Source organism: Helicoverpa zea, chromosome 4 (assembly GCF_022581195.2).
Source record: "Helicoverpa zea isolate HzStark_Cry1AcR chromosome 4, ilHelZeax1.1, whole genome shotgun sequence".
Classification (NCBI taxonomy): domain Eukaryota; kingdom Metazoa; phylum Arthropoda; class Insecta; order Lepidoptera; family Noctuidae; genus Helicoverpa; species Helicoverpa zea.
In genome coordinates this window covers 5,144,065-5,171,281 of record NC_061455.1, presented here as the reverse complement: position 1 = coordinate 5,171,281, position 27,217 = coordinate 5,144,065, and the positions used below count along the sequence as shown (strand labels likewise).

Sequence of the window (27,217 nt, the reverse complement as noted above, 5' to 3'; positions counted from 1 at the left end):
AATGTGAATAAAACTCTTTCGAAAAGTATAAAAACTTATTTTAATTCCTTACATTACAAATCAATAAATTACTTTCTTAAATACTTTAACCACTTATTGTATTACTTTGGAATTGTGTACTAATTAAATTCCCTTCACTTTGAATCATCTGTTGAAAGATGAATGAATGAAGACCTCATAATTCTTCAGAATCAATCGAATGGACAATCTTCGTTGTGGTCGAAACTGATGCAGTACATCCCTCGTGCTCTGAAAACCACAAAATATTGTATTTATTGATAAAATATTGATCAACTTCTTAGTTACGGAATTTTAAATGTAATGGAAAATATGCATGAAAGTCGATGTGTATTGTATATCATATTAACAAACCCATTTTCCATAAAAAATTGCACTATTTTAAAGAAATATAAATGTATTTTATTATATTTTTAATTCAGATTTTGTGACAATAAATTATTGTTCCTTCTATGATCAACACTAGGCCAATATTATTTTGTTCTTTACAACTAAATATGTAAGTACTCCTTATTGATTCTTCTTCTCGATTAATTTACCTCTTCAAAGACATTCCTCTTCCTCTCTATCAAAAAAACGACTTCTAGAATAGCAACTTACGAGTCAGGAACATCTTCGCCAAGCATCACAGCTTTCCTATCGAACTTGATGCCCCAATGACCTCGTTCCTTAGGGCACGTGCTGTCACACGGTATACCGACCAGGCGTCGTTTTTTGCGCACACTGGCGGCGAAGTAGCATGAACTCATGAAATGGCTGCAACGGGCTATGCCTGGAATAAAACATATAAAAAATAACTTGCGAAACTGCTTTTTAAAGATTTATGGAGAAGTTAAGGGAATCATCGGCGTTTAAAACCCTCACGTAAGTACTCTTAGCAATACTCTTAATAATAACGACCGTAAAAATAAGCATCTCAGTATAATATTGGAAAGTACTATATAGATCGATATCCATCATCATCTTTCATCATCCCCCGCTGAGTCAACGGGGTTGGCATGTTCTAAGAATAAAAGCACCTAAAACAGAAGATAATAAAAACATATCCTTATCCCAATTTATTGTTTGAATAATAACAGACAAAATAAGCAAACATTACTTTCTTACGTTCATTCATATTGATGAGGATATCAATATCACGGGACTCGACTTATTTTAAGAGGTCACAGAATTGCGTGACAAAGCCTAGCAATCAAAACTGTTACCAACACTGAAGTAATTTTTGTCCTTGGAGAACAAAATTACTAGCGGAGATGTCATAACGGAAAATCTCCTAACAAAATTGTCTCCGAAATGCGAGTGTTCGGCGGTTGAGGAACTTGACTGGCTACGCCCTCGTACGCCTTCTTTGGAGCCCGCCCATTCTTTGTAAAGCCGAAAAATGTTCTACCGATATTTAAAGGAAACCAAACGCCTCGTTTGCTAGTCATTGATCGTTTTCGTCACGACACGTCACGTTACTTGATCTAAAAGGAAGCGCCTGACCTGCCTTATGGCACCTCCGCTCATATTTCTTTTCTCCGTATGCTAGCTCACTAGCTCCCGCCAAATTCTGATTCCCCGTCAAGGCAAAAGTATTTCGCATAATTGGCATGATTGGATTCAACTCAAACAATGATACCAACACGTGTAAAATACGTCATAGATAGACCAAAAAATCTACACTTATTATTATAAACCCGAAGAGGTTTGTTTGAAAGCACCAATTTCACTAACTAATTAAATGAGTTGAAACTTGTTATCAATGTAAGACAGCCCATTTATCTGGGACGACAAAAGGCTTCTTTTTATCCGGGTAATCAAAGTAGTTGCCACGACGTTAAGTTGCGTTTAGACCAAATTAAAAGAACTATTACAGCTAGAATAAGACCAAACGGTTCCCCAAGTTTAAGTAGACGTATTTTTTTGTTGTTATCTCAAAAATACTTCGATATCATATGGATAGAATGAACATCAACTCATTTATTTAAAACACCCCCTATAATATAAAATATCAGGAATAACTCACGCATAACGTGTCCTTTACACCCAGGCTGTAATCTTCCCCCATTGACACAGAAGTCAGCATGGCCCACCAACCCGTCTTCTCCGAGGAAACCAGCATTAGTATGTATAACATGAACCACGTATGCGTCGTCTCTGCCTAGGCGGAACTGACGAGACCCATATGCTGATACTAAAGGTCTACCTGGATCTAAGCCTGAAAACAATAGAATAACGGTGGATTTTAATAACATAATATCTATGTATTGAAATTCAAGAGATGGGAATATGGGGTTCATGCTGATTTAAGTCAGAATAATTCTATTCTATTGCAATTCTATTGCAATTGAAACCCGCAGTAAGTTTCACTTTAAATCTACTTTAGGATGAAAAAAACTGGTGGAAAAACTGCGGAAAATCTTGCACATTCTTATAATTCCGAGTTTATTTAAGATAATGCTATACTTATGCTATCCGTAGATATAACTGGGTTGTCATTCACAATTAGGTACTGTACCTACTGATTGGTCTTTAAATACTGTTCAAAATTGAACTCACTAGTAGACACAATACGATTTATTTCAGTTTGGACAAGCGGACGTTGATTGTTATAGTTCAAGTCCAAACCCAGAGTTGCCAGCAGATACAAAATTCCCACTTAAGCGGTAACCTGATATTATTTGGGGCCTAATTAATAAATAACAGCGCACACTATTGCGGCCATATAGGATTGAATAGAGAATTAATATCTCATTACTATGATTTTATCATTGATACACCCACGCCACTCATAACTCACTCATTCATAAACAAAGCGTTCTTGCTTTTATCATATATTTTTCATTTAAAGAATGATGAAAATGATGCGTCTAAAATTACCACATATTTTTTTATAACAATATAGTTTATGTTCTCCAAAAACAATAGAAGCAAAAAGATTGTCACGAAAAAGGTTGCAGATCGCAAATTTAAATTTCGAATCTGGCAAGAACGCCATTCCTATTATATAGTTTGCCTGAAGCCAGCTTTGGGCGCGTACGCGAGAAGTGTTTTAATAAGAAATAGATATTCTAAACGTAAAATATGGTGAAAGTAGATGTCAAATACACAAAGGTAAGTGTCAAATAATCTACTTTTTTGTATAAAATAGAGATAAACATCAACTAAGCGAGTAAAACGGCTAGTTTCAATAAAAATATTTATAGACGCGTCGCTGTGGGTGCCGGCCATAGACATAATATTAGTAAACAGGACTGCGCATATAAACCCAAAAAACGAGCCGAGTGAAACAGTTAGTACGGAGGCTGTCTGTCCCTTTCTAATAGGGTGACTATGAGATTAAGCTATGTGAGACAAATCCGAATTTGCTAAGATTATTAAACACAGATTAGTATTGAAGTTTTAACTTACGCAGTTTGTGACCTTAAGATACTAATAAAGGCTTTTAATAATTAGCGGAAATTAGCAGTATAAAAGCAGGAAGATTCGAAGTGAAGACTGTTTTTTTTGTATTTCTACTTCATATATAGACTGCTGAGCCATTTATGTCGCCTTTCTTCATTTTTTGGGAAGCTATAACAATAGTACAACAGTTTTAAAATCCATCACCCATATTTTGACTCGTTACAAGAATTCATGGGCACCCTAGTTGTTTGGTTTACGAAAATGTTATTATTAGCTAACCTGTGGAACGATATATTGCAACCACCATAGGATTCACTTTTGCAAGTAGAAACGCAACACTTTTTCACCATTTTAATAGTTTAAATTGATTTAATACAAAAAAATATAAACAAAATTTTAAATGCTGATTACGCGCCAAAAATGTTCAGGGTTACCGCTAGAAAATAAAAAAAAGCAAAATAAAAATTTATGTTGTTTATGTTTTAATAATAAATACGAATAAATTAATGCGATTATTATTAATTTGTTGACTTACAATTGTTAAAATAAGATAAAAATATAAGTGATTCAATTGTTTTTGGGAAGGCAAAACTTTTGATCACAACATTTTTTTATGCTGGCAAGGTGTTAGAAAGAGACAAACAGACTCCGTTCGAACTATCCCTCTCGGCTCGGATTTGCCTCTGTGTATTATGCAACCAATTTAGTACCTTATTGCGTTAGAATAGAGTTCATTTTCGTAAATATTTATTTTGAGCGTGCGCAATCTTGTTTAGTAATATTATATCTATGGTGCCGGCAACGATAACATGTTTTTTTTTTTAGATGTTGTAATATAAGGCACAGACGATAAAAGAGTGTTAATATGACATTTAAAGGATTAAGAAAAGTATTGCTCTGTTTTAAGCTTGTGGTCTGCAGTACAATATTAAGCGTAGCCTAGATACAAGTATAATATATAAATAAAAAGTAATAATAACAAATATTGGCTACTTATTGACCAATCTTGTTTGTTTTGCCACCGGTCCGCTATCACTAAAAAAACAAACTGTTCTTGACGACAATAATTAATTACTTTATTACATTTCTGATAAATAGAACTTCGATACATAAAAAAATGCGCGGGTTAACGATTCATATTGTACATTTGTACCCACACTGTTACTATTTACTCAAGAGTTTATAGCGGTGGTAATCTTATTTCTAGTATTCACTCATATTTACATATTAAACAAAATCAAATTCGAGTCCTTGCCCCGCACTTTTTTATACCAGAAATTATTTTTTTTTTTTTGGCGATGCGTAAATAGACTAAAAAGAATTGCAACCTGATTGCAACCTTTTTTTTATAAAAAAAAAGGAGACGTCAAATGAGGCAGGATCATGATTGGGTTATGTCATTGATATTGATTGATATTGCCTGAAACTGAAATGGAAAATGACTAAGCGATTTCTTCCAGAAATAAGGTTTTGCAATGTGAATTCATATTATATTCATAATGTATACTTGACAGATTTTGCCTGGAATTAAAGTTACCCGTTGTTTTGTAAACGTCTAGAAATATAATCATATATAAAGCTATGATAACTTAGAGTAGTCCATTATCTCAACCAAATAAAATACATATTTTTTTATTATAACACATTCCTTAGTGATAATTGTTCTACTTTCAATGTACTAGTCGCTGTACAAGTTCCAATTTGTTCCTTAAATACACTTAAATGGAACGAGGCATAAAATATAACCGCGACGATTAAGAACCTGGTTTCAACCCAGTTATACACTACACTCAAAATAGACTTATTCCAAAACCAGTTATTCAGTCTTAGTACTTTTATAGTCCATGTAAAATTCTTGAGATAATTGACAGGATATGAACCATTTCTTGTCAATGATAGCTTGTGTATTTAGATCCATTTTGACCTGTTTGAGAAACTAGTTTAGTCTAGGTTCTTTTGGTCTGTAACTAGCTCAAAAATTTAAATCTCTCATGAGCAATTTCATCTAAATGTTAAGATTATTTTTAACCACCCAAACTTTACAAAAATAATCGTAGATCGGATTATTTTCACACTAATTAATTTACACGATTTTCATTCACATAGTTGTTCATCAACAATGAGTGGGTGGATGCTGTCAGCAAGAAGACTTTCCCAACCATCAACCCTCAGGATGAGTCCGTCATCACACAAGTGGCTGAAGGCGACAAGGTAAACTCAGTCGTAATTCATGACATTAAAGATTACATTACCATGAACTCGTAAGTAATGCAGTATGAACGAGAATTTTATCAGTCTGTATCACGTTAGAGTACCATTTGTTATAGCACCAATTAAAATTATCTTATCATCTTAACTCAAAATCCGGACAAGTGCGAGTCGGATGAGATTTTCGTGCCATCCTACTAATGTTATAACCGGGAAAGTTGGGAAGGATAGAACACAAATCCTTGGATATATTTTTGAAAACCATCGCAATATCGCTATCGAAACCAATTCCGATACCGACACACAAAAAGTAGGCCTACTAATTAAAATACGCTATAACTCAATCTCCCTCAAACACTCTATGACCATGACACATCTCCCAAAACTTTTTTTTAATCTAAGATAAATGGTTTTACAGGCTGACATAGATTTAGCAGTAGCAGCAGCTAAAAAAGCGTTTGACCGCTATTCAAAATGGCGGACAATGGATGCTTCTCAACGTGGGCTTCTAATGCTCAAGTTAGCAGACCTGATTGAATCACAAGCCAGATATTTAGCTGAACTAGAGACCTTGGATTGTGGGAAGCCGGTCAAAGATGCTGAAGAAGAAGTGTACTATTCGGCATCAGTTCTGAGATATTATGCAGGCAAAGCTGATAAAATATTGGGAAATACTATCCCTGCAGGTAATTAATATTTACTGAAGATAATTGTAGATAGTAAACTAATTGAAAATAGCAAAGTTTTTGATATAACGTTTTCTGTTCAAACTTTCCCAATTTATGTCTTTCAAACTATTTCCAAAATTCTAAAAAGTTCACGATACTTTTACAGGAAAAGGAAAAATAAACTATTTTAATTACTAAAAATAAAACGGATAATTTCATTTTCATCATTATAATTTTCTCCTATTACCGGAGTCATGATCACAATTAGCTTACACTTAATTGTGTGTGTTATCATCACTTCAGGCATAGATAATTATTATTGACGTCTATTGTCACGGTCTTACAGAATCTCTTCAACGTGATTGCAGTGTGTTTAGGACCAGAAAATCTTACTTGGCTATTTGTTTTAGAGATAAGCTTGAAAATCAAGGTTACGTAGAATTTCGCTATCGGCACAGCTGAGTTACAATGTGTATCCAGATGTTTAGATTGATACAGCATACACTTGTGTTAAATGCTATATCGCTCTAAAACCCTGTTTATTTCTGGCAAATCGTTGTCAGGATTTCTCGCAATTCCTCGATAGGCGTAATCTGTCGAGTCTTTCCCAACTATGTTAGGATCCCGTAACGACTACCAAATATGTAGGTACAAATGGCAGCTTTTGACTTCTAGAGAATCTATTCATATTAACGACATCTTTGAATGTCCATATTCCCCTGATTCCCCCTGATCCTATTGATCTGTTAAGGATCGTACCTAGCCATAGCGTTAAACAATGAATAAAACCTATTACAGATGGAGAAGTGTTGTCTTTCACTTTAAAAGAGCCAGTTGGTGTATGTGGCCAGATCATACCATGGAACTACCCAATACCAATGCTTGCATGGAAAATTTCACCAGCGCTAGCAGCGGGTAAGTGATATTTATTAATTGCTAATATTAGCAGTTTACTTACGTACTGTTTAATTAACATTTATTTACAATCTGTTAAGGAAACATAAATAAGGTGATATTTAACACCCCTTGAATAATGTAAATATCTACAGCTTGAGGCAGGTTATGGTAGGAATCACACACCGAGACACGGATTTGGTATAGATACCTACTCTTTCTAGAAATCTTAAGAGCCGATTTAATGGGTAACACCACAGTATTGCACATTTATAATATTTTTCCAGGTTGCACAATAGTCCTGAAGCCAGCAGAACAAACTCCCCTCACAGCTTTAGCAGTAGCTGCCTTGATCAAAGAGGCAGGGTTTCCCCCCGGAGTGGTGAATGTAGTGCCAGGGTATGGACCTACTGCAGGATCAGCTCTTACCCATCACCCTGACGTCGATAAAATAGCCTTCACTGGGTCTACTGAGGTTAGTAATGTTTTAACAAAGTAGGTACATTTTATTTACAAATCCGTAGTAAATGTCGTGCCTGTTTGGATAACAGCCATAAGTTCTATGGGACATTCTATATAGTAAATGACATCGAGAAGTAGGGGCCTTGAATACGACCAATTAAATTAATTGCAGTAGAAATTCATCAATCATAAGTGAGTGATGATTGAATTTTTTTTAGGTTGGCCGTTTGATTTTGGGGGCTGCATCTGCTGTCAACCTAAAACGAGTCACTTTAGAACTTGGCGGAAAGAGTCCTTTGGTGATCTTCAATGATGCTGATGGTAAGGAATACTTATACAACAAATCAGTATTTATAATATAGCGTACCTACGTATTTTATGTCGAATAACATCGAAACACGCGAAACCTTTCCTAGCAACTAAGTATAATACTCACTACGATAAGATTGTGATTGATTTATGAGCAAATAAATGTGATTTAACAGATATTTTAAATTTCACGATAATATAAGCTGCTTTACTATCCGTATATTCATGATTCATGATATTTAATCGTTTCAGTGGAGAAAGCAGCTCAAATAGCCCACGCAGCTGCTTTTGCGAATGGTGGTCAGTGTTGTTGCGCCGGCACTCGCACATACGTGCAGTCTGGTATCTATGACCAGTTTGTTAAGAAGGCAGCTGAGATCGCCTCCAAGAGGTCCGTCGGAAACCCCTTCGATGATGTACAGCAAGGACCTCAGGTAACTAATACAGTTTATGAAACGAACCATCATATTCAGATTGTAACTTCATTTTGATGACTCATACAACGATAATAAATATTTACAGGAACTTTCAAATTGAGAACTTAGAATGCCAATCATAACTTAAATAAAAAACCTCAACGCGAGCGTTGGTTAGTTCTCTTTGTAGTAAAAATGTGGAGAATATAAAACAAATGCAATCCCCCACCAACAGGCAACTTTTTCATCGGCAAAACACAAAATACAAAATGCGCAATTCCAATTTCCAGATCGACCAAGAGATGTACAGCAGAGTTCTGGGATACATCTCGGCCGGTAAGGAGGCAGGAGCAAAATGCGTGGCTGGTGGTGACAAAATGGGAGATAAGGGTTACTACATCAAGCCCACTGTCTTCGCTGATGTTACTGATAACATGAAGATTGCTAGGGAAGAGGTAATAGTATGCATTATTTAACTTACAGGAGCATTGATTGTCGTTCTAGTCAACTGAAAAATATTTGCTCACATTTTGATGAAAGACCAGCTTCGGTCAGCAGTTTTCCTGAGAGAGTTACTCACTTCGCCCATCCGTATAAAATATTACATTATGAAGTGGAAGCTGTACATATAATGGTCAATTCTCGCGTTTACAATATTAGTGTGACGTCTATTTGACAAATAGTTTTGGGTCAATTTCATCACCTCTCTCAACTATTACTTATTGAAATGGTAACAAAGTAGATTGATAGACTCAAATTGGACACTAACAGACATCATGTGCTTGCCTTGCTTGCCACTTGGTAGCAACCATTTATTCGTTTCGACATGAGTTTGATAATTTTTTGTTCAATTACCATCCACGTTGTTTCCTTCCAGATTTTTGGTCCAGTCCAAAGTATCCTAAAGTTCGATACGTTTGAAGAGGTTATTGAGAGAGCTAACGACTCTAACTATGGCCTGGGAGCTGGTGTCATCACCAATGATATCACCACTGCTCTTAGCTTTGCGAAGCAAGTTCGCGCTGGCTCCATTTGGTAAGTCGTTTTTGACATTACATAATCGATTTACTTGCCTCGATTTTTTTAAAGCTACTGTATCTAATATGTGTCTTCAAATATCACGTAAGTATTTAAAATTTTTCTTCAATAGAAAAGTACTTTCTTTATTTACATCTCGTATGTGTAATATACAGATCCCATTAGTAAGCCTCGGTTTAATTCAAATGTTTTAAATGTTTCAGGGTAAATACGTACGACCACACCACAAGCCAAACTCCGTTTGGGGGTTTCAAGGATTCTGGTATTGGTAGAGAATTGTAAGTATAATTTCCTTTTTCAAATGCATTTTATATATTCAGCTTATCTAGCTAGAGTTGTATTCACTTTGAAGCAAAACTTGCTATTGCTGACCTAGAGAGTATCCGGGGCAGACACAAATTCAGGACTTTATAATAGAAATTTTATACATTAAACATTTTCTGTTTCAGAGGAGAAGATGGCATCAACCAATATTTGGAAGTTAAGACAGTCACTCTATCTTTGCCGCGTCAACCACAGCTGTAAACCTTGTCGTTATTTGTTTAATTATTACTGTAAGAATACGTATAATATCCAAGAGCCTATTTTCGTACTGATACCTAAAAGGTGAATTATAATGTATATTAAAATCACTGTATTTCAGTGCCGCTATTAAAAATAAAATATAAATTGCCAAGAGCAAGAAAAAAATGCCAAAGTTTAATTTGTGTTTTCTTTATAGGAAAGCATCAAATGACTCCTCCCGCTGTCGGTTAGCAGCGGTGAGGGAGTGTCAGACTCTTAATGACAACTACTAGACCTTTTATGTACCAGGGCCGCGGTAACTCTTTCGAGCAATCCCGCAGCCCCGGTTCAATTTGTGCTTCAGCTATCATAGGGTGCGTCCACATCTGGCGAATGCGCCGCGAATGCGCAGCACGCGAGCCGATCGCGAGCTGTCCGCGAGCTGCGCGCGTGCAGTCACTGCAATAGTTCGGTGCGCCTCTTTAGCGCAACTCACGCAAGGCTCGTATAGAGCGCGCGAGCGGCGCGCGATCTGCGCGCAATCAGTTCTCGCCCTTACAGTTCCGTATATTGGCTCAGTACCATCGAAGATGGCAGACGTCGCGCGCCGCCTGCGCGCCGCTCGCGTGCGGCGCTTAGGTCGCGTGCGAGCTGCGCGCGAGCGGCGCAGAAGCGGCGCACGAACAAAAATGCACGCGCGCAGCTCGTGGACAGCTCGCGATCTGCTCGCGTGCTGCGCATTCGCGGCGCATTCGCCAGATGTGGACGCATCCTTATAATACTTACCAACAATTTTGTACTGCTTCTCGGTGAGATGGTTGGAGATCATGCCACATATATGAGCTCCTAAGGAGTGTCCCACACATGTGATCATCTTAGCCAGCGCTCCGGCTTGCGTGATCGCCGAGTAAAGTTGCGCTGTACATTGTGCTGCCTTTCTGGAAAATATTAAGGAAGTAATTAACAAAAGATTTAGGGTGAGTTGCAGATGTGACTATAACGATAAACAAACCAGCACCCATTGATCAAATCGACAATTTTACAACTGAAAATGGTTTGGTTATCGATATAGTTAAACATGTAACTGGAGTATATGGTAAAAGTGTGATTGGATGAAATAGGCCAAAGGATAAAATACTAGATGTTTTCGATAAAGCCTTCTACGGGATGGTCATCTTCAGCGTCATTATTGCAAATTATACTTTCCAAAGGAATTAGGATGAAACCTGTCTTAAAAGGTTGTATTCCTAATACATATATTCGAAAATCCCTTAAAACATACTTTGGAATAATAAGTTTAAGTACCTATAGCTTTGCCACATGCATCTGTACAAATATGTGATGATTATGTAAATATTTCAAAATGACTTACTTCATGTTAGACAACGCAGAAAGGTAGCAAGGAAATCTTGTGAGCACCGACCAGTCTACCATAAATACATTGTAGTCTCTGCGAGACAGGTACGCTGTGGAGAAATAAATAATGACACTTCATACAATGTAAATATATGGCCTAAATTGAGCAATTCTGGATTTTTGAAACAGGAGCCTTTAGGAATGCAAAATGTATGCAAACAATCAAATTTTTACTCTTTAAATATTAGAAAGAAGAAATGAGGTAGACCGCATTGAGCCATAGCTTCTAGAATACCTTGTATGTGGTTATATTCTCAAAGTCTACTTTCACTTTCCAATTAACTTTATTCGTTTTTTGGCTGCTAGCTGAAAAAACTAATTATAGTTTGGGATAACTGCATTGAAATCGTTAATCTTAACTGTCCAGTTAATATCTAGATTTAGAAAGTTTCGCTTATTTTATGCATTTCTATTGATATAATATTTTTATAGCTACGATCATAATGTATTTTGTGAAATAACAGCGTTTTTTTAAACACGAATCTACATTTAATGATCTGGATCCCCATATCCGTAAGACTTATTAGAAACTAAAGTATTTTTGCTCCTGCAACTATGTGGCTAGGCTACACAGTCCTACAGTCTACAACTACGGACATTGAAATTGACCCTAGTTCGAGTGTTGCATCAGAAAAATCTGTAGGCACTTTGGAACTTCTCAACACCTACTCACTGCCCTTGACCCGTAAGAACTACATCGTGCGTGCTAATATAAATGGGGCCCATCAGCCCCGACATGTATCTGACAGTAAAACAATTCTCTAACAAATTGAACCTCCTTCGTTTCTGACATTAGGCAACCATTTAAGGATGCTAACTCTTCAGCTTTAAATAGAACTAGCTTCTGCCAGCGGATTCACCCACATCCCCCGGGAACTGCAAGAACCCGGATATAAAGCCGATAGTTCTATATTATTAGTAAAGATGAATAGGTAAATCTTACCATCTCGAATAAATGTCATCGGTGTTTTAGAGTAGGTGCCATTAAAGCCATGGATGATTAGAACGTTCTTCCTCGTTTTCTTCCAACCGTAATCACGAAGGAGTTTTGGGTGTCGAGGATCCACGAAATGTTGATGGGGGTGTTCTCTAGAAAGATAGAAAATGGTAGAATTTTTATATAGGTATTGCATATGCACAACTACGTCTATGAGAAAGTTAACAAATAGGTAAATTCATTTTTAAAAGGCAGCACGGAGATTTTGTTGATGTACGGGGGATGGTAAACGTCTTGCCAACCTGCGTGGACCATGTGAATGTTTCTAAAGAATTTCCCGAACTATAATACCCGAATAGTAACAGTTGTTATTACGTACAATTCCGTCAGGCGAATTTTCAAAACATCCTAGACCTGGTTAAAATTTTACCCTGCAATCCACACGAACGAAGGAGGTGATACATGGAAAAGGAACCCTTAATTATACAGCCTGTGCGTATAGGCGTGATACAATTGATTTTCTATTGTCCTTTAATTAGCGGAACACAAGCATTTAATTGTTGCTGTTAAAGTAAAATGCATGCATCAGGTATTTTTAATACTTACGGAGTATACATAAAAAAGTTGATTTCGCTGTCTGGACATTTCCACTCTCGCTTCATAACACATCGAAAGTAACGGAAATCTATCATCGATGCGAGATCGCCATCCGCTTTAGAAACTGCAAAAATATATAAGGAAACATTATTTTTCATACACCTAATCGATTGTATAGTTAAAAGTAATACCTAACGCCATTTAGGTAGGTAATTAAAAGTGAACACGATGAGTGGAGCAGGATATTCAAAAATAAAATGGTTTTCGTTATCTAATTTACCATCAGATAAAGTTATCGGCACGGATATCGAGCCCTGACCTTCACCTGCGCAGAAGCGATTTACTGCCTTATTGCCTTATGCGTACGGTGCGCAAAGCGACCCCCACTCCTCCGCCGAGAGCTCAATATCCGTGCCGGTGACTATACAAGTCGCGATCTTATTATTATTCACGGTAATAGTATACCAGTAGTTTTCTCAAACATGTTATTTATATCAACATTTTAATGTAGGTATAAGTACTTGAAAATGTTGACATAACTTTCAAAAAATTAACCATGGAGTATCTAGGTATTTAAATTTAATTTAAATAAGATTGCGCAATGGTTTAAGTGACCAAAATGTTAGTTGCACAATATTATTATTTTAATGTAGCAACTTCACCGCTGCAAAATTTTTCTATTGCACAATGTTAGTTTAGATCTGGGTGACGATCATGGGTCGCCTAAAGCGGCTTCTTAATAAAGAAATCTCTTTGCTTAGTCCAAATAGCCCGACCGACTGTCAATCTCAACCAGATTTAAGATTAGAAGCCAAATCGGCAAATAATTGCCCCAATATGATTAATGTCAATTGAATGACATACGTAAGTGTAAACATAGAAATAATGCGGATTTCCCGCGCGCTTTTCCGAGCAAAATAGCTTGGTCCGTACGGGGCGATACAAACAATTGACAACAAATTATGATGTTTAAAAAAATAAATTAGGTTTCGCTACACGCGATAGAAATCTACCAGTGTGAAAGAGCTCCTGCACACTAGCCTGGCATTTGTCCAGAGCGTACCTAGGCTTTAGATGCCGTACTGTGGAATGGATACGTCATCTACCGCTTGTTTACAATGATGCGTCATACGCAGGGAACCACGCCGGCGCAGTGATCGAATGCGACGCCTCTAGCTCTTTTCGTTCATTCATGAATCACACTATATATAAACGCGATAAGTGCTTGTTTCGTATCATTTTTGTTGTGTTGTGGTGGTGAAGTTTGTGTATCACCTAATAGAATAAGGTTGTTTTGGAAAACAATATACACTACGAATTAATTGACGTGTTAAATTAGGTGGGTTCTTTAATATACACAATTACATACATACATAGTTTTTGAAGGACTTCCACAGACTTGTGTTGTGTGTGTGACAGGGACCGAAAACCTTTATAAATTGTTGTTACCGAAAAAATTGCCGTATTAATCATACCGGTTTCGGTCCCTGGTGTGTGACAGTGTTTGTTTATTCGTCATCTTTCATTTGTTCGATTATCATTAATAATACTTAGGTACGATCTGATAAGCCTATCTGTGTAAATATTAATAAATTAAATTATTAGCAAGTTTCCTTGCTATAAGATCATAGGTAGTTGATTTGTACGACTCACAATCTAATTGTGTTTACCTATGTTGCGCAATGAGGAAAAATCGCTTAGAATTAGTGTCGTTTTTATTCTTAGTTTTGTTTATTTTTATTTGATTTCATCAAAATTGGTACGTAACAGATACTGCTGAGTATATTGATTTTATAAATTCATTAATAAAACTTATTTGTATGGGTTTTTTTAGAGGAACACACCCTCACAGACAAAACTGGTACCTATAAAAAATAAAATCACTAATAACGATTATATATACTACTACATTGTGCAACAAAATATTTTTAATATAATTGTGCAATCGTTCATTTTGTACTAACCGTTGTGCTTTCACAATACCTGATCCACTTGGTTAGGTGTTTAACTAAAGGTAAACAATCTTGGTAGGGTTTTTTGAATAATCAAATGGAGTATAAGAAGATAAACGTTCGAAAGTATTACACAACGGTTTACGGTAATTCAGTAAATAGGTACTTGAATTACATTCAAATTCACCGATTCACTGCATTCTTTTACCTATTGTGATTAAAAGGATAGGTAAGCAAAGAAATAATTTAAATTTTTAATATGTAGGTACAAAACAGCCCTTCCTGCCTTTTCCCAACTATGTTTGAGGTCGGCCTGCCTAACCGGATGCAGTTGAGTACCAATGGTTTACAGGGAGCAAGTGCCTATTATATACCTCCTCATCCCTTTTACCTGGGCAAACCAATACCCCTTAGCAAAACTATTTGTCGGACTTTTTGGCTTCTGAGTACCATTTACGAACATTCAAGATGTTCAAATGACACCCCGGACTATTCCTCTATGCCAAAGTAAATACTTTTTATATGTTTTTTAACCTTTATCTCTGTTTTCAGGACCTGATTTAGAACCGATCTACAAGTAGTATCCATCGAAAGACCTATGTGCTTCTCTTATGTAAATAATGGGTAAAATAGCTACGTACGTATTCTTAGACATAACGACTAACGGATATCCACTAGAACACCCATGGTCTATAGACATTGCAGAACTATGTATGGTAGCAGTAAAACGAAAGTGCATTGAGAACCGCCAAATAGAGCCCCGAACTCAGAACAAGTTCAAAATGTGCTTCTGGATCTACTGCGGTTTTTATAAAACTGGTCCAATAACAGGATTAAGCAAAGAAGATTTTTATGAAGCGATACAACTTAACGAGGATGTATGCAACGCTATCAATTCCTATCTAAGTTGTCTAGAAAAGCCCGTTTGTATTATTGCCCATGACGGCTTCAAACTTCAGTTTCCATTACTCAAAGTCAAGTTTAGTAGATTGACGTGTTCGTTGCCAGATGATCTCCTGTGCACTGATAGCATTTACGCCTTTTATGACATATTGGCCCTAGAAAACAAAGAAGGTACCAAAAGTTCTCGTTCGAAACATAGTAAACCTGGTGTTAAGGTTTACAAAAATATGGTACGGGAAAATTTTTACGATAAAGAACCAAAGGAATCGTACGTGTTGAGTGATATTTACTATAGAGTAATAAAAGGCAATCTTACATCATACGAAGCAGAGGATCACTGTCAAATGATTATGCAATTAGCGATCGAGAAAAGTAAAGACTTCGTCGCGTGGGTTGAACGAAACCACTGCCGATTGTCGGAGGTGCCCTTACTTTATTGAATGGGCCATCATACAATCCACTTCATTCTTCAGTGTATATAATACTATTTATTATCATGAATTAGCATGGCTATACAACGACGTGGCAATGCAGCCAGTCTTCTGGGCACGTTTCCGGAGGAGAGTGATGCGGAGGAATACTTCGACGCCTAATTTTTTTTCGTTGTTCTTTTATACGTTTTTAATTTCGATTTTGTACATAGTATTTTAGTTTTAAAATATATTATTTATTTATTATTATTACAACAGTGTACAAACAATTAAATTTAGGACATTTTCCCACAAAACCGGTTTAGCGGTTTGACTGTGGGTGTTGAGCCGCATTGATTTATATAGGTAAATTAAAAAAAAACTACTCAGTCATTATATGTATAAAGATATTTTTTTAAACTTAATTTTAAAGAGTTTTAAATCATTTTTTCTTTGTCTGATGTCTGCCGGTAAACTATTGAGCACATGGTACACGTTTCTTAAGAGTTCTATCGCTAAATTATTATGGAACATTATATTCACCGGCGGACATAGACCTTATTGTGTATATTAGTAACAGATACGTCACAGATACATATTTGTAAAATGTTATGCTATGTTTTTATTGAAATAAAATAATATTATTTATTCTATCTTAAGATACATTATTCTCAGCCTGGAACTCCTACTACTCCCTCCTAATCTATTCCTTATTATGCAATTAGCGATCGAGAAAAGTAAAGAGTTTGTTACGTGGGTAAAAGGAAACCACTGCCGATTGTCAGAGGTTCCCCGTTACTAAACGGGTCATCATAAGAGGCACTTCTTTATATTTTTATTCTATGAGACACGTAGGTAACTATCAACCCGGACTACAACAAGCGTTTTATAAATAAATATATATATTTTTTTAATAATCTTTTTTTTCTCTCTCTGATAGCTAGATTATCCTATACACCGCCTCCAGGCAAACCTCCATTACCTATTTTCGTTTCGTTGTGTATTGAATACGACCTACGTACTTAAAAGTAGTTTCATTAGATTCATCTTTTTCCGCCAAACTAGATTCTAGTAGTGAAATGAAGTTACATTTTCTGTAGCATATTGAATATCTAATATTAGTGCTATGTGCTCTATTTAATTATGGAGGTGTACGGATGAGAAAAAATATTGGTAAACCAATAAATATAATAAATAAATGACGAGTGCGAGTGACAAAGAGGAAACACTGAGCCAAGCTTCAAACAAAATTGGGGAGAGGGCAGGAAACAGAAGAAGGTAGAGAGTTATAAAGCCCAGTATTAGTCTGCACACTACAGGCAGTAGCCGTGGCATTAACACTGGTGCCACAGGCAAGGACGATCGATTCTATACGCAGCGTCACAAATACAAAACAAAAAGTTCATTCGTACGGCCGCGATAGTTGAGTCAGAGTGATCTATAGGTAGTGTGTGGTCGTGTACTTGAGCTGTGTCTAGTGGATACAAACTTAATAAGAATCACGTTTAAAACAACATATTATTTATTGGTGAAATTCATCAGGATAAGGTTGGTAGATAAGATAAAATTCTGATATATTTCGGTCTAGTACCATCAGCCCCGGATCTAGGGGGGGCAAGCCGGGGCCCATGCCCCGGGCGGCAAATTCAGGGGGCGGCAAAATCAGGTGGCTGCCAAATTCACACTTCACAGACCAATGGACTACTCAACATTGATTTAACATTGACCACGGAATAAATAATAGCACAAGTACAGCAATTTTATGGCCATATCAACTTGACCGATACCCTGAGCGCGGAGTGAGATATGCTGCACGACTGCACGAACATTTATTATTCACGAGACGAAGTTTTAGCAAACTAAAACTGATTAAAATTATTTGCGATCATCTATGACCCAGAAACGCTTATCGCATATTTATTGTTATTTTAAATCCTACTCCTTCTTAACCTATGGTGCAGTTCGTGCGAATAACCCGGGCGCCTCGGTCTCAGGGACGCCCCCCCACCAGGAAATTTCAATGAAATGACAACCTTTTGATAAGGAAGTTTCACATTGTATCATGATAGTGACAAGCAAAGTTTCTAAAAAGTCGCCTCCGCTTTGTTTGATTGATCATTTTGATTATTTTTCACTTTTAACATCCACTAAGTGAAAAAATTGGCATTGAATGTGACACTGTATGTTCATTTTTTCTGATTGTTTATTATTTTTATTGACGCACCGAATCAACGAACACAAATGGCACTCGCTCTAATCACCGTTTCTTTTTATTTGTACTTACATAATTCCCAGTTTAATTTGTGAGTCATCAAACAAATATTTTAAAAAAGTTCGCGCTCGCTACGCTCGCGGCTACTTGTTGCTTTACAAGGTACATAATCATCAGGTACTTTTGCGTCGTGGGTTCAAAAAATTTTGCCTTCGTTACTACATAAGTCGAATGTAGCAAAAAACATTTTTACGGAGTCCTCAAAAACAAAAAAGTTTGCGCTGCTTGTTACTTTACAGCGCTTTTTAAAACTTATTAAGTTTTTGTGTCCCAAAATTAAAAAATTTGCGCGCTCGCTTCGCTCGCGCTACTTTTTACGGTTGCATGAATCTGTCTCGACTTTCATAACGTAATCCTGGCCAACAGTTTAAGCCTACAATGATTTGGACACCTTTTTTAAGTCCTTTACCTACCAAAAAAGTGACTTTCGTTCGAACGTTCTTATTTATATTCCTTGTAACTACTCTAAGTACTTCGATCAATATGTACTAGGTATAGGTGGCGCTTGGGTGATGATTGCACCCAAGCGCTATATGAGCTAGAGGCGGCCCTGCCTGCCTACATAGTGATAGCTGAAATTAAATGGATGATAAAGGTGAATAAACATAAGTAGGTAGGCAGGGCGGCATTTTTCAGTTTTTGCCCCGCCTAAAAAAAATTGAAGATCCGGGGCTGAGTACCATCAATTTAAATTTTTGGCTAGTTATAGAAAGAACTAGTTATTTACTTAATAATGTTTTTTTTATCTTGTTATTTAGTGTTTCTCAATATTGTTTGACTAGGTAGGTAGGTACTTTATAAATAAGTATTGTGCAACAAACTGTAAGCCACTGTTTACAAACATTGTGCAACACTTCTTCAATCTTTCAACACCCTCGACTTTCAGCGGTATTGCACAATCGTTAACGATATCAGTAACATGTAGATAGGTACAACAGGAATGGAATAATATATTCCATATTTTAAGCAGAAGTTTATTTCTTTAATATGGAAGTATTTTTGTTAATTGTCTACTCAAATACAGTGTCCGTGACTTCGAAATAACTTGTCCCTACTTGAGACTTGAGAAAACTGACTTTCCCGCCTGATTTCCAAGGCACTAGTGCAGATTTTATTATATTCTCCCCCAAATTATGTGATGTGGTTATATTCTGTTCTAGGTTTGACTTTTCTCTTTTTCAGAACTTGAATTAGAACGCAAGAGTAACAAGAGCTACCAATCTACGAAGGGACTTTTTCCACTCTTGTTTTATAATGGGTAAAATAGCTACGTATGTATTCTTAGACGCAGTGACAAACAAAGAAACAGCTCAATACAAGGGCGAGTTAAAAATTGCAGAACTGTGTATGATAGCAGTCAAACGAAAGCACATAGAGCTACGACAGGAGGAACCCCGAACTCAGAACAAGTTCAAAATGTGCTTCTGGGTTTATTATATTCATGACGATGACTATTCTCGACGCACTGGATTAAGCTCCATAAATATGAGAAACGAGACAAATTTCAATAACGATGCTTTCAACGCTATTAACTCCTTTCTTAGCTGTCTGGAAAAACCAGTTTGTATGATTGCCCATGATGGTTTTAAAGTTCACTTCCCGGTGCTCAAATATCACTTTCATAACTTAAAGGTCTCCTTGCCAAATGATTACTTGTGCACTGATAGTATTTACGCCTTTTATGATATAATGGAACCAGAAACCAAAGGAGGTACTAAAAGTTCTCGTTCGAGACATAATAAGCCTGGTGTTAAGCTTCATAAAAACATGGTACGGGAAACATTTTACGATGAAGAACCAAAAGAATCATACAAATTATGTGATATTTTCAGCAGAGTAATAAAAGGTGATCTTACACCTTACAATGCAGAGAATCACTGTCAAATGATTATGAAATTAGCGATCGAGAAAAATGATGCGTTTGTCGCATGGGTTGAACGAAACCACTGCCGGTTTTCTGGCGTGCCCTAGTATTTCTGCAATAAATCCTACATGACTAGCTGGGCTATGCTGTTGTAAAATTATTTTGGTGAGTCCGAAAATTATTTCTGTTAATCAACACATTTGTTTTTGACAATTTATAGCAATCAACTCTCAATGAAAAGCGAAATAAAAATCTATAGGTACTTTTTGTCGCAGTAGCATCATAATATGCCGAAATATGTATAAGTACCACTGAATATGTATACGTTATCCTATTTAAAATATTAAAATCATGACCGAACTGATTGTTATCTATGAGTTGGCATCAATTTTATATCAGGTTTGTTAGCTTTGAATGCCTGACCTTGGCTAATAGATTACTGGGTGTTCCGTGGCAAAGGCATTGACCTTGGCCCCCGCAAGGTGGGGCCGGAGAGAATGAACTGAGTTTTAGCGCCAAAACGCAGATGTTTTTACTCGTTCATTTCATTCATTCTTATAAACAAGCCAATAGTTGAATGTTGATAGTTGAATCAGTGTGTTGAATTTGCGTATAGTAGAGTGACGTGTTGTGCCTGTAATATTATATTGTGTAACGCAATTTGTTGGTTAAAAACAGTTTAGACGAAATTTCTCACAGTTATAATAGGTACGTACCTATCTATAAAAAGTATTCTTTTACCGGCTGACTCAGATATTTCGCAATAAGGGAAAAGTACACTTTTACATTTTTATCTTGCATTTGTTAGGTTTTGGATTTTTGATAATTCATTAATAAATAACTATTGTGCCAGTGTTGTGTTTTCCTCTTCCGATAACATTAAATGGCTTTGAATTAATAGATTAGGTACCTAAAATCTCAGAGTTAGTTTATAGATTAATAAATATATCAAGTGATATTTACTGTCAACCATTTTAGTCGTCTACAATAATTATTATATTATTAGCCATTTTCAGTCTGAAATATTGCGAAATAATCTGCAAGTCACTGTATACAAACATTGTGCAATTCCCCCCAAGATGTTTGGCGTTATCAATTGCGCAATCATCAACAATCATACGTACCTATTTTGATTTAGGCAAACATGAGTTTACAAAGCTACTTAAAATAGTCACTTATCAAAATCTTTGATTATTAAATCTTCAAAGGATGACCACTCAAAGCACATTCTTAATCATACTTTAATTTTTCAGAGCCAGAATAAACAAATTCAAGTTTTGTGCCATCCGATAAAGAGCCATCCAGACTAAAGCACACAGTTAATAAACAAGAAGACTGATATCATAGTTTAAACAATGGGTAAAATAGCAACGTATATATTCTTCGACATACAGTCCAACGGCTATCCAGGACCATGTCACATCGAAGTGCAAATTGCAGAAATATGTATGATAGCAGTAAAACGAATGCATATTGAGGCACGCGAGGAACAACCGCGAACTCTCAACAAGTTCAAGATGTGTTTCAGACTTCGTTATGTTATTGCAGACATAGTGGCTTTACGCAGTGGATTAACCAAACCAGTTTTGAAAAACGAAGCCGAATTTAACAAAGATGTCTTCAATATTATCAACACCTTCATAAGTTGTCAGGAAAAACCCGTGTGTATGATTGCCCATAATGCCTTCGAGTTTCACTTCCCATTACTCAAATATCACTTTCATCAATTGAAGGTTTCATTGCCAAATGATATTCTATGCACTGATAGTCTTTACGCCTTATATGATATAATGGAACCAGAAAACAATAAAAATACAATACACAATAAGCCTGGACGAACTGCTTATAAAAATGTCGTACGAACTAAATATTATGATGTAAAACCTAAAGAATCATATAGATTATCAGATATCTACAGCAGGGTAATAAACGGGGATCTTACACCATACAACTCAGAGAATAACTGTAAAATGATAATGAAATTAGCAATAGAGAAAAGTGAAGAATTTGTCGCATGGGTTGAAAGAAACCACTGCCTGTTCTCAGAGGTGCCCATAATGTATATGTAGATGACTTTATTCTAAACAGGCTATAGTGCCTGTAGATAACATGCCTAAGCAATGTAAGTGCTTCTAAATTTTTTTAATTGTGTTACCTATATGTTCTCTAATGTAGATATTTTCCAAAAAATGATTATAAACATTTTCATGAGATTCATTTAAACATCTAGCAGGTCTATATCTACCCAGCAGCTTTATATCGGAATCTTATTCTGACATAACACTAAAAATAATGGTAGTAAACTAAATGAAACCTATCCATATAAAATCTGAAGTAACCCGTTCACAGTTACAGTTGACATTATCCATAACCGGCGTTAAAACCAGACTTAACGTTATCTTAACGAGAGGACTAACCGTCTCACGGTCACCAACCCACTTCCTTGTATAACGTTCTTAAATATTTTTAGATTTGCCTGCAACGAGGCATAAGGCAGGGAGAGACCAAGACGGCCGTCAGATCTTAATGCGAGTTTCAACTCACAACTGAAGAAGCATTGGATGACCATAATATGGCGGTAGAAACAGAACACCAGAAAAGAGTCACGCCGCGCTTATTGCAGTCACGGCAAACGATGCGATATCATTATTTAGCCACGTTTTTTTTAGATGCCTATAAATAAGGGGAACAAATATAATGACCACCATAAAATGCTTTGATACCTACCCTTAGTTTTGTAACCAGAAATATCTACTGAACACCAGAAAAATGAAGTCTAAAAATGTAATAGTACCAGCTATTTTAGTCACGACTTCACTTTAAATTGTATTCGACCACCAAATTTAGTAAATGATCACCAACTCTTGACGACCAAATTAATGTATTATTTTTGCCTAAATAAGTCACTGTGATTGCCATAAAATGTAGGCTTATTACCAAATAAAGTATTATGATGCCATATTAAGTTATGTGTCCGGCTTGCAATGCATGCGTGAGTGTCAGTATGACGAGTGACAGCGGAAAATGGAAGAAAATGACATATTGCGCCGACCCCAAGTAAAATTGGGAACAGGGCAGGAGAAAGAAGAAGAAGAATGTGTTTCTCAATACACTCCCTCGAAAACACACTCTTATCGCACTGTTTAGAGGCATGCAATAGACAATTTTCCACCCTAGTGCAGGAAAAGGGTCCCCATAATGTTATTACATTTATTGTATCAGGCCGAACTTATTTTTTTGGAGTCAGTTTACTTAAACAGGATAGCAAGATGTAAAAACTTGGATTATCATTTTATATTAAAACGCTGATATAATTTTGATGATCATTTACTACTTTTGGGATAACAATGATTTATTTGGACTCATTTTGCTTAAATAGGATAGCAGAATTTAAAAACTTTGGTTATAATCTTACTTTAAAATGGTGGTTTAATTTTGGTGATCATTTACTATTTTTGTCTGTTATTTGTTACTATATCTGGTGATCAGTTAAACATAAGCCATAAATAAGTACAGTTATTTATGTGTCGTAACGTATTTTGAATAGTAGCATTCAAATTACTATACCAATAAATTAATGAATTGCTGTTCGTTAGTCTCACTAAAACTCGAGGATGGCTGGACCGATTTGGCTTTTTTGGTTTTAAAATGTTTGTAGAGGTCCAGGGAAGGTTTAAACGATACCAAGTTCGGGGGATCAGCTAGTTTCAAATAAATTACTACATAATGTTGTACATAAGTGAGTGAATTGCAATAATATACTTAGTTTAAACTTTGTGAGGGGGAATGCAGGCAGACTAGAAATGGCACTTTCACCACCCATCCACCGGACTGGCCAGTTTCCAGCAGTGGGTTCAATCACTGTTTTATAAACACGCAAATTACAAAATATGTATTTACATGTTAGGTACCTAATAAATAAAAAAAAACATGTCGTAATAATTACTGATAAATACTGGGTTTGCGTTCACAAGTAATTTCTGCCTGCTAAAAATGTTAACATAACAAGACTTCACTCCGACTGAACAGAGGCATTTAAGTATTTTCCATATTTATATTTCTGAGATGCATTTCTTTTTTTAAATTTTGTCTAAGAATAACCACAGATTACTAAGTAGTTATAGTGGTTAAGATCATCGTCAAAATAACTTTTATTTATAATTTATTAAAATTAATTTTACTAACTTTTATAAATAGAAAGTTGAAGTGCAATAATATTTAAATAAATGATCTTTGCATAATGAATGTTGTTTTTTTTCTTTAATTCGATTTGTTTTCAAAGTGGTTCCAACTGACGTGGTTGCAAATTCACATTAATTGAGGGAGTTTATAAGAGAATAGACAAGGGAGCACTTAAAGAGGTGTATAGGGAGTATATGTACATTTAAGTGGAATACATAAGAGTATACAATGGGGAGGAGAGATACTCGGATGTACATAGTAAGGGAGTAAGTATCGCATACCGCACTGGACATCGTGCGCCTATTACTAATAAACCACAATCACATTAACATCGTTAAGGAATATTAAACCAATAAAGACTGAATAATTAACTACTTCACGTATAGTAAGGGAATAAACACGATACATTCTGTATTGTGTAAATAAAAGTAAGTAAATTGCGCAAGTACTTTCGTTGTTATTTAATTCCGTACACTACCAGCGTAGTGACAATTTATTTTGATTTCTCTGAAAGTTGTTCCACTTTTAATGCATCGTCAGGTATCCATTTGGCGTTTAACGTAATGGCGAGGAGACAACAGCTGCATACACTGTCCCTTTCAACCGTCGGTAGCGTTGAGGGGTTAAGTAGGCTAACGATATACGGCTTTGTATTTATCAAAATACAACCATTAGTATGTAAAGCGATAGCTTTTAGACACGGGAACTGAATAATGGTGATTATACATGTCTGTCGGTTATATAAGAGACTAAACTATTCTAGTTTAGTTCTTCAAGAATTGAGTTAGGCGTCTACATTAAGAGTCTCCCTCAAAGTTCCAGAAGAAAGTCTTCAGAAGCACATAAAAATGTTGACTTGCATGTGTGCACTATCATACATTTCTATATTGATTAAGAGTCTAGAGTCCGATCATACAATCCGCCTATTAACTTCTCAGTCTGCGGGCTCTAAATATGACGTCCATCTTTCATTTACCAGACAAGGCAGCCTTGATTATGAAAAAAATATGTTGATTTGTTAACAGAACAAAAGTCGATGGTAAAGAAATAAGGGGTGATTGATCTTTCATAATAGACACTAATCTTGTACGACAAATACACTTTTACTTCTCAAGGCAAAGTTTACTTACAGTAGTAATTGTTCGCAGCACAATGCTATCATCCATTGTTATGCCATCGATATAGTATTTTCTTGTACTTGCACTAAAGGTGTCAAAATTGAAACAAAGATATATTTTTTGGTTGGAACATGAATATAATGTAAGTAACTCCGATCATTTTTTGTAGAACTTATCTCCTTGCGTGCTAAGACATTTGTTCTTTGAAATCTTCCCCACGGTTTCACTAATGTTTACGTGAGAAAACGGGATTAAAAAATGACACATGCTATTTCCTAAAATGATTCCTATTTTTTTCAGATGTTTAGATTTTTAAACGCTGTTTCTTTATCTTAGCGCTATGAAGTTAAATGGTTAAAGTTTTTTTTTAATTCAATCTTGGTTTGTTCCTTGTGATTTTTCATGGAGGTGTTTTTTTTTGTTTTTTAGATATATGTGTACCTATGTTATTTTTTAGATAAATTAAGTAATTTACTGAAACTAAAAACTTTTACAATTTTATGACAATTTACAAATCAAGCACGGGTTTTTTGGATAATAAAGAACATTTTCTTGACATAGGCGATGCTCCTACATTGTAACAGCGCAGAATTCATACTCCTCGCATCATTGAATGAACAAGATTATGAAGGCATTCACAATCAATGCGTTTGTGAACCAATTAAGAGACACAATTTCTCCACTGATTATACAAACATCGGCTGTATAAAAATCCGTTTAATTGTGGCATGTGAGTAAGAAGTACATATCATTATTATGAGATGGACTTGACGTGGTAATTGTAAAGTCAAGGTTTAATCGCTAAACTAAACCTCTACTTCTTCATTCACTTAAATCCTGGGCGTACCTATATTTAGGGTAAGTAATAAGGTTAGAAAAATATTTACAAAAAACTGAAACAAGTTTAGCAGCTCTACAATCCATTTTTTTAAATGTAATTTTAAAGATTATAGTTATAATCCGTATCTTCATCTTATTGGGGATTCCCAAAACATCTAAATAACGAGAATTGATAGTTTCGGAGACCTGTTTTTAACTACGGTTGGATATAGTTACGTTTATTGCAAGGAACCATTAACTGGATGTTAGCAGTTTTGCTTCCGTTAAAACTAAATAATTTATCTTTCAAGTTTTTTTTTACTGTAAGAATCACTTCTTCACAATCCGTTCAAGTGGGTTTTTGGATCAGCGAAAGGATTAAAAAACTTTCCACTGAACTTTCCACGAATAAAAAATTGGAGTTGGTATTTGTTTTAAGAGCTATTCTTGTTATTTTCAAATTCTTAAAATACTTACTAAAAAGATGTGAAATTAATAGGAATAGGTACTTGCCTAATTCTGTAGAAATAAATATTAAAAACATAAAAAATCCACATGTTGTAATACACATTATCACATTCACTGCACACACAGTTTTTATTTTTTGAAAACAACTATCACCTCATTTGAGATTCCTTTCTGTAAATTTTTTTTTTAAATAATTTATTAATGGAACGTTAACGCGCGCTGTCGGCGCAGCGGTATAGTGGCAACGATGCGAAAACAACACGCAGAGAAAAGTAAAATGTATGCCCACCTCTTGATCGCGATCTGCAGTGCAAAATGTTGACCCTGCCCCTGCACGGTAGCCGGGGTACGTCTGTCTCATGTTCAAGGCTCTTT

At 35.8% G+C, this 27,217-nt stretch overlaps 4 protein-coding genes across 7 annotated transcripts; 3 read left to right on the top strand and 1 right to left on the bottom strand.

Annotated features, from left to right (window-relative positions):
- Positions 1 to 22: 22 nt before the first annotated feature.
- Positions 23 to 27,063, bottom strand: LOC124629637 (lipase member H-A-like). Its single transcript, XM_047163130.1, has 8 exons — positions 26,888 to 27,063; positions 12,864 to 12,978; positions 12,264 to 12,409; positions 11,277 to 11,370; positions 10,691 to 10,842; positions 2,027 to 2,218; positions 619 to 790; positions 23 to 249 (listed from the first exon to the last, which is right to left on the bottom strand). The coding sequence occupies exons 1-8, from the start codon at positions 26,943 to 26,945 to the stop codon at positions 192 to 194; spliced, it is 987 nt and encodes a 328-aa protein (XP_047019086.1). The 5' UTR covers positions 26,946 to 27,063; the 3' UTR covers positions 23 to 191.
- LOC124629636 (aldehyde dehydrogenase X, mitochondrial-like) lies at positions 3,008 to 10,103 on the top strand. The gene is made up of 11 exons (XM_047163129.1): positions 3,008 to 3,114; positions 5,512 to 5,616; positions 6,032 to 6,299; positions 7,080 to 7,196; positions 7,463 to 7,650; positions 7,856 to 7,958; positions 8,199 to 8,380; positions 8,653 to 8,817; positions 9,240 to 9,397; positions 9,604 to 9,678; positions 9,850 to 10,103. The coding sequence occupies exons 1-11, from the start codon at positions 3,085 to 3,087 to the stop codon at positions 9,923 to 9,925; spliced, it is 1,467 nt and encodes a 488-aa protein (XP_047019085.1). The 5' UTR covers positions 3,008 to 3,084; the 3' UTR covers positions 9,926 to 10,103.
- LOC124629638 (three prime repair exonuclease 2-like) lies at positions 15,359 to 16,772 on the top strand. Its single transcript, XM_047163131.1, has one exon. It carries the CDS (start codon positions 15,427 to 15,429, stop codon positions 16,147 to 16,149), a length of 723 nt encoding a protein of 240 aa, XP_047019087.1. The 5' UTR covers positions 15,359 to 15,426; the 3' UTR covers positions 16,150 to 16,772.
- LOC124629639 (three prime repair exonuclease 2-like) lies at positions 17,040 to 24,496 on the top strand. 4 transcript variants are annotated; one of them, XM_047163134.1, is made up of 4 exons: positions 20,626 to 20,963; positions 21,509 to 22,377; positions 22,726 to 22,934; positions 23,762 to 24,496. In XM_047163134.1, the coding sequence occupies exon 2, from the start codon at positions 21,611 to 21,613 to the stop codon at positions 22,322 to 22,324; it is 714 nt and encodes a 237-aa protein (XP_047019090.1). In that variant the 5' UTR covers positions 20,626 to 20,963; positions 21,509 to 21,610; the 3' UTR covers positions 22,325 to 22,377; positions 22,726 to 22,934; positions 23,762 to 24,496. The 4 variants fall into 4 exon arrangements, with proteins under 4 accessions (XP_047019088.1, XP_047019091.1, XP_047019089.1 ...); XM_047163132.1 differs by lacking the exons at positions 20,626 to 20,963; positions 22,726 to 22,934; positions 23,762 to 24,496 and adding exons at positions 17,040 to 17,667; positions 19,574 to 20,420 and having other exon boundaries at positions 21,509 to 21,638; XM_047163135.1 differs by lacking the exons at positions 20,626 to 20,963; positions 23,762 to 24,496 and adding an exon at positions 20,284 to 20,420 and having other exon boundaries at positions 22,726 to 22,954.
- Positions 27,064 to 27,217: the final 154 nt, after the last annotated feature.

Excerpts from the sequence above, each read along its gene's own strand:
- LOC124629636 (XM_047163129.1), top strand. The coding sequence starts at position 3,085 with ATGGTGAAAGTAGATGTCAAATACACAAAG. Across the intron at positions 7,197-7,462 it reads TTCACCAGCGCTAGCAGCGG|GTTGCACAATAGTCCTGAAG; the intron begins GTAAGTGATATT and ends ATATTTTTCCAG. Across the intron at positions 7,959-8,198 it reads GATCTTCAATGATGCTGATG|TGGAGAAAGCAGCTCAAATA; the intron begins GTAAGGAATACT and ends TAATCGTTTCAG.
- LOC124629638 (XM_047163131.1), top strand. The coding sequence starts at position 15,427 with ATGGGTAAAATAGCTACGTACGTATTCTTAGACATAACGACTAACGGA.
- LOC124629639 (XM_047163132.1), top strand. The coding sequence starts at position 19,646 with ATGGGTAAAATAGCTACGTATGTATTCTTAGACGCAGTGACAAACAAA.
- LOC124629637 (XM_047163130.1), bottom strand. The coding sequence starts at position 26,945 with ATGTGTATTACAACATGTGGATTTTTTATGTTTTTAATATTTATTTCT. Across the intron at positions 11,371-12,263 it reads GATGACATTTATTCGAGATG|CGTACCTGTCTCGCAGAGAC; the intron begins GTAAGATTTACC and ends ATTTCTCCACAG. Across the intron at positions 791-2,026 it reads GTGTAAAGGACACGTTATGC|GCATAGCCCGTTGCAGCCAT; the intron begins GTGAGTTATTCC and ends GTTTTATTCCAG.